The 13,185-nt window shown below is 35.3% G+C and overlaps 1 protein-coding gene across 1 annotated transcript; it reads left to right on the forward strand.

The window, feature by feature from the left end:
- The first annotated feature begins 7,332 nt into the window (after window positions 1-7,332).
- LOC113771635 (disease resistance protein RFL1-like) lies at window positions 7,333-11,551 on the forward strand. Its single transcript, XM_027316207.1, has 3 exons — window positions 7,333-7,368; window positions 7,788-10,807; window positions 11,391-11,551. Exons 1-2 carry the CDS (start codon window positions 7,333-7,335, stop codon window positions 10,746-10,748), a joined length of 2,997 nt encoding a protein of 998 aa, XP_027172008.1. The 3' UTR covers window positions 10,749-10,807; window positions 11,391-11,551.
- Window positions 11,552-13,185: the final 1,634 nt, after the last annotated feature.

A 13,185-nucleotide genomic window follows, 5' to 3' on the forward strand; every position in this document is an offset into this window, starting at 1 on the left:
AAAGGAACAAGGGAAAGTTTATTTTGTCTAATGAAAGAAACACAATGGCCAAAGTACCGTTGCTTTTTAATGTCCAACCCAGAAACCTATATCCAACTCCTAGTATAATCGTTCATTTTTAATGTCCAACTTAAAAACCTATAACCTACTCCCAATATAATAGTACTCGCGACTTCCTATCACTAAAAGGATTAGGACTCTTTTTAGAATATAATACTAACAAATATTAGTACTAATAAAAATGAAAATAATCAGTGTCCAAGTCCATAATGGAAATAAAGATTCCATTCCAAATGATCGACAAAATTTTCAAGCTCGGCCCACTTTACATCCAAATGACCGGCAAAACTTCGAGCTGGCCCACAATATTTGGTCATAGCACTAAAAACCAAATATGAGTAAAATCCAGCTCTTAGCACAATATTGGTCATAATCTAAGGGAAATATTCACAAATAAAACATACAATTAGTTCTCTAACATCTAATCTTGTATCAACTGATATATTATAGGCTGCGAAATCTTAACAATTTCAGTACCCTTCATTTTGTAGTGTGGGTCTCACCTCTACTTTTGCCAAGTTTCTTCCCAAGACTTTCTCACCAGTTTTCCATGATTTTCATCGTCAACGTCAACGTCTTAAAGAGAATTGCCTTCTCCCCCTATATGTCTATCATTCCCTTTTATCCATCACCAGTTTTTCTCATGCTTGTGAGATACTCAGCACTTTCAATTGAACAGTATACCAAAACTTTAAGGAATAGTTTATATTGTCAATAGATCTTTCCTGTTACGGTTTTATATATTACTTGACACACATAAACTAGCAACGAGGCACGTGCTTTGCAGGTCAAGAGGGCACAGTTACTCTCGTTAATTCTTTATATTTTGAAATCTAACATTCTTTGGTCGGATTGTATTAGATGGCAGGTGCAATTTGGAAGGCCGTGGATATGATGCTGCAAATCATTGTGAACATCATTGCGAAGGTTATATCCGAAGTGGCAAGACTGCTTGGCAAGTTTAAAGAGAAGGTAGAGGACATAGCAGTTGAAAGGGCTGCAGATGTATCGGTGGATACGGGGACAAGTTACTTGGGTTGGAGATCAGACATGCAATTGCTGGCTAGGAATTTGAAGGCGTTGAGCAGCAGAGCATCTGACTTAGAGGAGACAGTGGAAAGAGCTGAGCTATCAGGACGACAGAAGAGGAAATCAGAGGTGAAGAATTGGTCGGAGGATGTTGGAAAATTAGAGAATGATTTCATTGCATTGCAGAGGAGGGTACAACAGGAGAAGTTTTGGAAACTTTTCTTGGTTGGAGGCCATGTGAGAAAGATGCAAGATCAGGTGGTCCAATTTACTGAGAAAAGCCGGCATTTTGACGGGCTTTTGCTGGAAAATCAGCAGAATTTGGAGAACCACAGTTGATGATAAAATTGATTAGACAGCAGCATTATTTGGATGGGACTGATCTCCTTCGGGATCTTTTTTTCCCCCTTTTTTTATTACTTTGTATTCTGTAAGACTCTAAGTGGTTGAGCCAGAGGGAAGAGAATTAAAAATAAAATTGAGGTGAAATCTAAGGCCTGAGATTGCAAGAAATAGTGAACTTCATTTATGCAAATGTTTTTAGTCTTTTGATTGATAGTATAAATGTTAATTGCTTTCCCTTTTCTTTTCTCATGGTCTAATACATAGTCTGGTACTAATAACAAATAAATATATAGTAAAACATAAGTACTTCACTAAGATTTTGTGGATACTAGATAAATATGCACCTCTATCTGTGTAGTAGTTTGAAAGGCTGCACACGGTCCTCTTGAGGAGTAAATTCCCAAGAGTATGATCTTTTAAAAGAAATTTACAAAGAGTGGTAGTTTTCATACAAAAGATGAAAAACGTATTCACTAAATATAATATTTCTTAAAAATTGCATTCACTAAATATAATATGTTTCTTAAAAAATATATATATATTTATTTTTCTAGGCATTTATTGCTCAAAAGTTGTATTCACTGAATAGCTTTTTCAAAAAAAACGCTTTAACTTATGTACTAATAACCATACTAGAGTAATTGAATTTGATTGAAAAATTCAAGACATGTAAAGAATGTTATTTGCTCAAGTAAGAATTTTGTGCAGATCAAGTTGAGACTAGACGAAAAGGGGAAATGTATACAAGTAATTTTGCAGCAGCTTGACATTTACTCTGTTAATTTTTTTTAAGTGGGAGTTCTTAAATTTAGAATCTCTAACTTACAATCTTCCCCATCTTACCACTTAATATAATCCTTCCTCCAGCTTGACATCTACTTAAAACCACTAATGTCGTATCCCCTGATATCTGGATGACACTGTTAGTGACATTAATTAAGTGATAGTTTCTGGTTCAGATTCTTAAACTATCCCTTTTCCTCTTCTTTCTTGGAAGGCTTATAGTTTCTTTGTTTTTTTTTTTTTATGGAATCAGAAAAAACAAAGATTAAAAAATTTTACTCAAATTTCACTTATTAATGATTCCGCTTCTAAAATTTGAAAAGCCTTCCCTGCAACTTCCTGGATTTTCCTCTCCTCATGTTTGTCAAGGGGCAAGTCTTTTCCCTTTCGGTGGTGGTCCTCTGCTTTTAATGGAGTTGCTTTAATTGTCCAATCAATGTTGAAATTGAAAAGCAGTTCTGACTTAAGCTTTGATAATTTCATCCAAACTTTGAGAAAGTCTTTCTAGGTGCAAATTTCCTGGATGTTTCCTTTCGTCAATGTGAACACCAAGCCCTTGTAATGCTGGTCCCATGCCAATAATGGAGTAGCTTTTATTGTCCACTCGTCCATACGAAAAGCATAAAGAAAATAAAGCAGTAGTAAAAAATATTTAAGTACTGCGTTCAATTAATATAAAGATTGCCACAACCAACTGATGAATAAAGTAGTATAAAGCAAAAAAGAGATTGAAATTAGAGGGGAAAAGTTGAAGACATGTCATTTCACCAAAATGTCACCTTTTAATACAAAACATTTAAATACAATTTTTTTGGTCGGAAAATGTTTGTGTGAATTTGGCTCTAGTCATCAGTACATATCAAAGCACGTAATCTTAGGACCATAGGTTACTTATGCACACATATTTTCAAGATCATAGGTTACTTATGAATACAACCCTTGTATAAACAGCGAGATTCAAATGCATGACCTTTTACGAAAAAGTGATCCGTGCTTACCAATTAAACTAACTTAATGTTAACGTACTAGAAAATGAGGCAAGAATGGTTGCTGGTGACAACCGTTCCCAACTTTTAAATATCATATTGTGGCTAAAAAAGAAATTTAGAATGTACGTTCCAAATAGCACCATATAACGTTAACACAATTGACATATACTTTTCATTATAAATGGAAATGGTACTAAGTGCCACGCATCCTCATGCAGAGAAGGCGTGACTCAAATGCATTTTTAAAATTTAAACAGTTCAGCAACAAAACGATTTTTCCCTTCTTTTTTCGTTTTCATTTTCCCCCGACTCCTCAACTTTAGCTTTAGCACGAAGGAGGGTGGAAGGTGAAAAGAGCATTTGTTGTTGTTTCAATTTTAAACACTTCGGCATGCTTTACTAGTTCCACCTTTTTTACATTGACCGACTTTAGCAAAGTCTTGAATCATAATTTCATAAATTGAACAATGTGGTTCCTGCTGAGAAGCTACACGGATGGATGAAAAGGACTAGCTGGATATATATAATTTCGCTCATAAAACTTACCCAAAGAAAGATATGCATGTTTACAAACTTTCGACTGATTCCTTCATAATGAGTCTGATTTCCAAAACCTTCCCCGTGATCTCCCAATTTTTACTCTCTCTCACCAATGTGGATCATGTTCTCATTCATTCGTGCCTCTACATGAAAAGGTATTGAAAACTAGCCCACAAAGTAGAAGCCAGAAAGGGAAGTATTGGCGGATTTGGCAGCTTATCATCTTTCTCAACATCTTCCAGTCGAAGCATACAAATAAGGGCTGAGATTTTTGTTTTCCAACATTTCAAGGTAACCAAAAATTGGTTAGCATTTTTTCTTTATCTTTTTTTTTTCTGGCTTTTTGTTCATTTTGTCTCGTCTTATTGCTTTTATTTTTGTTGCATACTTGCTTACTATTGAAAAATCATTTTGTGTATATTGTTGCATGAACAGTTGGGAATTAAGGACATCTGAAATTGCATAAAAAGAAGTATGTGGTCAGTTGCATATCATTGACTTAAAAGAAAGTCTCGTTTACTTGCTTTTTGCAATTTTTACTTGTCATCACATAAATTGTTAATATCACTTAAGCTGTTGGCTTATGGAATCAAAGATTGGCTTTTGTTATTGCACTGCAGAACTGAAAATTTCAAAAGAATTCATACGTGTTTACTGTTTGAAATGATAATCAGAGTTGTTAATGCCAAGAGGTGGCTCAACCTTTTTTTTTTAATAATAGCTTTTCATTAATTAGCATCTAAGTTGGACTAAAAGAGAGAACTCTCATATACTTACATCAGTTATATTAACGAAACTATACACTCCGTTACAAAAATGAAGAAACTTGTACCAGTGAAATACAAAAAAAAAAAAAATAAAACTAGCTAAAGACAAGATTGAAAGAATCAGGTACTCCATTTTAAGCTGCAAAGCAAGGGTCCAATTCTCCTTGATTAAAGGGACCTTGGTCCAAGAGGTAGTGATCATCCGTACAGCATCAACCGCAAGGTGAACTATAGCTACTGAAGTTAGCTTGTAATATTTTGATATAATTGTGCAGTTATTGTACATTTTACATCAAGTAAAAAATGAAGCCTCTTCTACCAGTAGCAACTTTTTTGGGTGATAATTGTTTGTTTCTTTAGCTAGGTTTTGGTGGCATGATGCCAAAATTTTTGGATGCCATTGACCTCAAAGTTTTTTTTTTTGGCAAGTAGTAAATCAATCAGATAGGAAAATCTAGTGCCTGGCAAGTAGAAAAGGACACACTGCTTTTGCAACAGAGACGTGTCATTCAAATGATAAGTGTACATTACCCAAATTATTGCAGTCCAATCCCATGAAAATTATTGGCATGTTATAGATGACTGCACATCCTATAGCTGACAAGAAATAAATTGATTCTTGTTTACAGTTTAATTGTGAATTTGGAATCAAACAAAGCTACATTTCCATTATGCACTAAAAAATATAAAGTGCCAAAAGGGCAGATCAAGGAATAGGGACTCTCCTTTTCTAACCAAAAAGTAAAAAAAAAGGAAAAAAAAAGATAAACTTTCTCGCTGTTCACTTGATAACTGTTCACTTACAACAAGAAGTGAAGCTATGCTTCTTAATCAGGAGAATATAATATAGATAAAATAATATGATTATATATATATATATATATATATGATTATAGATAACATAGAAAGATATCCTTTTACCAAATAAATAAAAAGAAAGCAAAAGGTAATTAGAAAGAATGGTTACATTTTGTTTTACCAAAATTTCATATTATATGGAGAAATGAATTCACAAAGATCAAAATAATTTGTAAACTTTATTTCATGTTGAATTATTGGTTTAAAATTTTAAAAAAAATAATTAGTAAATTTATTATCAGCATTGTATACATATAAATAAAGTCAAATAAAAAAATAAAAATAGAGGTGGACACCCATGCGTGCACGTGCAGGGGTTGCTGGGTGGAGGCGGACGGAGCTTTTGGGAGACGGGCGAGGGACAAGGGGGAAGGCTCCCCACTTCAAGCCCACTAGTTGCCTTCCCTAGATAATTTCATTTCCAAAATTTGAAAAGCCTGCCTGCAACTTCCTGGATTTTTCCTCTGGACAATTCGTCAACATCAATGGCCAAGTCTTTTCCCTTTCGGCGGTGATAGCTTTTTAAATTTTAATTGTCCATGCAATGACGAAAAGTGAAAAGCAAATCATCTGCAACATCTATGCACTACCACAGCTCCTTCTAAGCACCCACTCGGATACGATAGCTTCCTGCATTATGGGGAGGAGGAGAGTCTGAAGAGGTCCTGAAGTAACCGAAGGTTCTTAGACTAATTGATCTTATGTTGTTAGAAGGCTCATTCCAACTAAATTTTGAAACATTTGTTCACTAACAAAACCCAAGAAAAGCCCTTTCAAAGTTTTATATGAAAATGAAAAACCAATCCTGACAGCATTTGCTTTCTCATGCCTCATGCTTATGTCTTAAAGTTTTTTTTTATTAAGTTGTGATCACTTTGATTTTTCTACCGATCAATTTGTCTAAGGGTAATTTCTATTCGAACAGTTTTCCAACAAAATATAGTATACGATTAAAAGATGCTATCAATTAATTACTTGGCATGAATGCTGAATCCATATGCATGTGAATTAAATAGTCATGTAATTTTTCTTATAATTAAAGCACAATATCTTAAAATTTCTCATAGCTTGGAAATAGTTTTTAAGAAATCGTATTGCATAAGCCAAAGGATAAAAACACATATACATACTACGGTTAATGGATGGTATTTAAGTTAAATTTGTCTCTATCCTAATATTTAGTATACGTAGTAGACATTCTTTGAAGAGAGTGTACACTACTCAATAGATAGTAGGGACAATTTCAGAAACATCCCCTGAAGTTTCTGATAATTTCACTAACATTCCTTGAAGTTTGTAAAATTACACAAACCTCCGATGAGGTTAAGGCCAATCAAAACAAGGAACATTAGAAAAGTACTTTAAGGAGAGAAATGAACCTTTTATTCCATAAATACCCATTATGCATGTATATAAGTTGTATTAGTAAAAAAAATATTTAGGGAAAATGTGTTTGAAAATGTGCTTGAGCCATTTTTATCCTAACATATTTTAGGGTACACTCCTATTGCCTATTCTGTTTAGATCTTTAATTTGATGAACTCAAAATTAAAAATAATGAAAAAAAAATTTACACAAGTTATCTAACTCAAAGGTTTTCGTGCATAGTTTTTCTTTTTAGGTTTTCGTGCATAGTTTTTCTTTTCGTTTTTTTTTTTTTGGATAAACAAAGAACATGCATTTTCCTGATGAATTTTTTTTAACACATGAATCATGCACTTAAAAAAAATAGTTAGCTGCATCAAGTGGGTTAAATTTACACCACAAAATCAATGGTTCTTAGAGATATTTTGTACATGTGATGTGGGGGTAGACCTTAGTTTTTGCCTAACAATTTATGCCAACTCTTCTTCAGAATCCCATAAAGTTTGGAATTAAATATTGCACAGGAAAAGTATTTCGGAATTAAATATTACAAAAGAAGAGTATTTCGACGAAACTCCAAAATTTTTAAACGAGAAATGGAGATTGGGTGTGGGATAATGAGAATCCGTAAGGTAATGTATAGAAGTGTTCGGTAAAATTATTGAAACTCCAAAATTTGTGGGTTTAGATATTCTATGATCAATTTAGTGCTTCAAAATTTTGTTCTTCTTAGTTTTTCAAAATCAATCTTCAGAATTTTTTGTCATTTCTCCAATTATTGAATAAACTATTGTACTTTTGTCAGTCAGAAGAATCCTAGATTAGCTTATTGCCAAAACAATTATTAAATTGAGTGACAAACATTTTCTTTTTCTGGTTATTAATATTTACTAAACAATGACCTACCCACAGAAAAAGAAAAAAAAAAACCTAAACAATGTGTAGACTAAGTTCAGTTTCATGGTAACTTTGATGTTTTCTTCAATTTTAATTTTCAGATTTGCTTCAATTTGCCTTCTGCACCTAAGTTTGATATATTTTTGCATTCTAGATGATACAAGTATTTGGGAAAGCTTTGGTAGAAAAGACGGCAGAGTTGATTGTAGTAGATTACATGGGAAGGAGCGACATGGACAACATGCAATCACTGAAAAGGAAATGGCAAGAATTGTGCTGCAAAGCATCTGACGTAGAAGAAGAAGTGAAGGGAGAAGAAATGTCAGGTAAAAAGAAAAGGAAACGTGAAGTTGATGGTTGGTTGAAGGACGTTAAAAAATTAAGTCCTGAAATTGATGCATTGGAAAGAAGAGGATCATCTTGGAGGCTTCCACTAAAGGAGGATCCTGTAGGAAAGCTGCAGCTTCAGGTGGAAGAACTTATTCAGCAGAGCCACCATTTCAATGGGCTTGTGCTCGATACTTATGACAAAATTGGGGAGCCATGCCTGCCAACCAAATTGTTTGGAGTAAAGTTCGAGGAAGCTTTGCAGAGAATTTGGCCATGCTTGGTGACCGATGATATATCAAGCATTGGGATTTATGGTATGGGCGGAGTTGGTAAGACCACACTGGCGAGGCACATTGAGTACCATCTTTTAGAAAAGAACAAATATCGCGTGCTTTGGGTTACAGTATCTCAAGAAAATTTCAGTATCACCAGTTTGCAGGATAAGATTGCCAATGTCTTAGGCATTCGTCTGTCAAATAGGGATGAGGAAGAAGTCAGGGCAGATATATTGCGTGGGGCATTCAGCAGAATGAAGAGATTAGTAGTGCTCATTTTGGATGATGTTTGGGAAGAATTTTGTTTAGACAGGGTAGGGATTCCTCTTCATCCAAACAAGTGCAGATTGATTTTGACTACACGCTCACTGGAAGTGTGCAACAGGATACAATGCCAAAGAAAATTTGATTTGCAAACTTTGGACAAAGACGAAGCTTGGGATTTGTTCAAGTATAGACTTGGCAGCGAGACCTTGCTTCAAGGAGATTTGGACAATATTGCCAAGTCCATAGTGGAAGAGTGTGGTGGTTTGCCTCTTGGTATTATCACAGTGGCTGGAAGCATGAGAGGTGTGAGCGATATTTGTGAGTGGAGAAATGCATTGGAACAATTGAAAACATGTTCAATAGGGTATGATGAGATGGAACGAGATGTGTTTCCCATTCTGGAATGGAGTTTCAATCGCCTGAGCAAATGTGAAAAGAATTGCTTCTTGTATTGCTGTCTTTATCCGGAAGATCGGAAAATACAAAGAGAGGAACTAATAGACCTCTTTATTTGGGCAGAGCTGATGTCAAAACGGGGCTCAACGTCAAAAGCATTCGATCAAGGTCAAACGATATTAAACAAACTGATAAGAGTTTGCTTGCTGGAAGAAACTAGAGATTCTGAAGGGGATGACTGTGTGAAGATGCATGATTTGGTCAGAGACATGGCATTAAGGATCACGCATGGAAACTCCAAACCAGAGAGCAGCAGAGATGATGTACCACGATTCTTGGTGAAAAGCTTAGGACAGGAACATTCAATAGTAGCACTGGAACAAGAAGAGTGGACAGAAGATCTCCGTGCAGTTTCCTTCTATTCACAAACTTTAAAAGGAACAAAAATTCCACCAGCCTGGTCACCAAATTGTCCTAAGCTCTCAACCTTGCTTCTTTCTCGGGTTTCCATAAAAGAAATCCCAGATTCATTCTTTCGGCACATGTGTGGACTTAAAGTTTTGAATCTATCTCAGTGCTACAATATAACAGAACTGCCTAATTTTGTTTCAGACTTGGTGAATCTCACTGCTCTGATTTTGGAGGGTTGTGGAGGCCTCCGATTTGTGCCACCACTGGGAAAGCTCAAGCAATTGAGGGATTTGGATCTATCCAGAACTGAGATTGAGGATTTACCTGAAGGCTGGGAGTCACTGGTCAACCTCGAAAGTCTTAACTTGCGTGAGTGTTGGGCTGTAAGACGAAAGATAATACCAAAAGGGACATTTTCCCAATTGCACCGTCTTCAATGGCTATTATTGCCATATGGTAGGGTACAAGTTATGGATTTAGAAGTGTTGAACCAATTAGAAGTTTTTATAGGATGTTTGCCTTTTACGGACTTTTATATAATTACTCGGTGGCCAAAATACTATAATGTTTATATCAATAACATCTTAACTGAGGATCCGTTTTATGACGGGGACAGTGATTGTGAGGACCAGGAGAAACAACTGTATTTCCATCAGTTTAAGCTTGGTAGAGGATGGAACTATCTGCCAGATGACATGAAAAGTTTGACAATCGAGGATTGTGAGGGCATGGTCATTAGGTGCTTGTCAGATGCTTTTAGGAATTTTACAAATTTAAGCCACTTATCTAAATTGGTTATTGAGGATTTGATTGGAATAGAGTTCCTCTGGCAATTGTCCTTCGCTTCTCCACGTGATCAGTTGGAAGTCTCGTCTTTTAGTCCACTCCGTGATCTCCAAGTGCTAAGCCTCAACAGGTTGCCAAATCTGGTTGGTCTATTTTACGGAGACTCAGAACCATATTTGCTTCCAGCTAGCACCTTTTCTTCCCTTAAAGAATTGTGGATTTCTAGATGTCACAACATGAAGCAGCTATTCACACTGCAGTTGCTGCAGAACCTTCAAAATCTTGAAATATTAGGAGTTGAAGATTGTGAAGGACTGGAGGAGATAGCAGCAGATGGCTTCCAATTGACTTCAAGTGGAGCCACCGCAACAGTCATCCTTCCAAAATTAAAGTTTTTGAATCTGTGTTGGCTGCCACAATTGAATAATATTTGCAAGGCAGCCTTGATCTGCAATTCAATCTATCAGATTGAAATATCCGGTTGTCCAAAGGCAAAGAGGCTGCCTTTGTTTCTTCCTACCATCAACGGACTACCATCTCTTCCTAGCACTCTTCATAAAATCAAGGGAGATAAAGAGTGGTGGGAATCGTTAGAGTGGGAAAATCCTTGTGCCAAAAATGCCCTTGACCCATATTTTACCACGCAGTAGCGGATCCCATTTCTTTGATGAAGACCACCTGTTTGATCAAAATCCTGACGGATTCTCATGTACGTGTTTTCTTCCCTTCCTTAAATGTTACCAACTATCCCCTTTCTTTGAGCTTTCTTCCCCAAAATGATCTGCTTCTCCACTAGCATAGAATTTGCTATTGTGTAGGAATCGAGATTAACATTTTTTGTAATGAGCTCAAGGTTTTTTTTTTTTAACTTTCTTGAGGTGCAGAATTGCTAACACCTTTTGAGCTCAAGGTACATTAGTTTCTTTTTCTTTTTTCTGCATATAATCTACTGCATACAGCTTTTAAATTTTTTTCTTATTTCTGTAAATTTAAATATTTTATTTTCTCTCTTTCCTTCTTCTTGTTTGTTTGTTATTTTCCTTTTTTCATTTCCCGCTGTTGAAAGTTGTCTTGTTTTTCCCCTTCTCTTAAGAGGCTTTCTAGATAAAGTTAAAGGGTATATATGTTTGCATATGTTTAAATTCGAAATTTCATATTGAGAGCCACAATAAGTTGGAAGGAAGTAGAATTACAACGTAATTTCCATGATTGTACTTGCGTTAGTATCATGGATGACTTTGCTTTGTGTTTCTGACTATACTGATCAAGTGTTGTTTGCCAATATTTCTCAGGTTACCAGGTAGCCACAAAATTGCTGCTGCAAGAGAGTTGATGTTGCAAAAACAAGTGTTAAATGAAGCTTTGTCCACCAACGCCAAATTTCTTTCAGTACATGCTTCTTCTTTAGCTATATTACAGTTGCTGTTTTTCATCATGTGTAGCTTTCTATTCCTACCTAGATGATGTTTTTTTTATACAGGGCTGGCCTCATTTTGAGGACAACAAACCACATTTGCAAGATATGGAGCTAGGGAAGACCAGCAATCTTTAGCCAATGTTGTGCACTCAATATAATTTCAGTCGAGGAAAAGTTCAACATACAATGCCCTGAAAAATCAAACACACAATCAATCAGCCATTGATAACAACCTCTTACCTAGGTGAACATGAAGACTAAAGCAACTTGAAGACTAGAATGATTTTTTTGGATGAATGAATGTCATTGAAACTCGGCTATTCTTCTGCTATTCCATCCTTGTACATCAAATTTTCGTCAATCACAAGACTTGATACAATCAGTTCAGATGCCACTCTGTTACAGAAATCTAATGTTTTATGTAACAGTGCACAAGCCCTATGATATTGCTAAGAAATGGTAAAACCTCACCTTCATGAAATACCACTTATTCTTAGTTTGAATTTTATTTCAGGTTTCTAAGGTGGCAGGGATATGTTGAACTGAAATTCCATGACTGGTGGGCTATCTTGGTCAAAAAGAGGGCCTTGTTAACTGAGAACTGGAGTCGCCAGCCATTTTTCGTACTAACTACTTTTATTGTAGTCTTTACTATACTAAAAGCGGGAGTACGGAGTGCTACAGTAAAATTGGGCTGGTTATAGTGCGATTTGTGTGAGCTTGTGGGGCGGTTTGGTCTTTTGCCATTCAGTGGTGTTCGCTTTGCTGGAAATTCACTTCTGTCCGCGTGGCTCTCTTGCGTGGAAACATTTCCTCTTGGTCAGCAATTTCCTCTTCATGTGATTAGCATTAGCCTTAGTGGTGCTTCATTTTTCGATAATGCCATTTGCTGTTTCTCTCTTACTTAGGACACCGGAAGATGCATGCTATATTATTTTGGTTCCTTTGTAATTTATTTGTTCTTTGTACCTCTTTTGTTTGAGTCATTGTTGCCCCTTGTGATCCGGAGAGATGGGCCACCTTAGCTATTTACAAGTATTAGTTTAGCTTTAGGTGTTTGCCATATTTTCCAATCATGCCATTTATTTTTCCCTAAATTTAACATGTATGTTATATTTGCTTGGTTGTTTTGTAATTTTGTTATTTTTTGACCCTAATTTTTGTTGACTTATTGTTCTCTTTTGTGGACAACACACATAGTTTTTGAACTTTTACAATGGTCCCAATTTTTTCTTTCAAGTATGAAAAAATAATTCTATAAATACATATTTTCTAATTTTAAACACAAGTTTGTCACCCCATTTGTAAAATTAATCCATCCTTTATTTCTTAGCATTTTATTTCAATCTATCCGTAAACACAAGCCGATTTGGAATTCACCATTTAATGATTCCAACTATCTCTTGATTTTGAATGCCACTTTTATTAAAAAAGAAAAAGAAACAGAGAAACTCACCTATTTTAGCACATGATTTAAGAATACAAAATAACCTATAATTTTGCAGCTTATGATATAGATTACAACAAAAAAAAATATCAACCAAGTTACCAAAAAAATCATCAAATGAGTTAGAATTATAGATCCAAAGAACCTAGAAAATAGAATGGAAAAATTTTTAACTCAAGAAATCGTTGGATATTGTATATATCTAAGCCATTATCTTAGTGAA

The sequence above is a fragment of the Coffea eugenioides genome, chromosome 5 (assembly GCF_003713205.1).
Source record: "Coffea eugenioides isolate CCC68of chromosome 5, Ceug_1.0, whole genome shotgun sequence".
Lineage (NCBI taxonomy): Eukaryota > Viridiplantae > Streptophyta > Magnoliopsida > Gentianales > Rubiaceae > Coffea > Coffea eugenioides.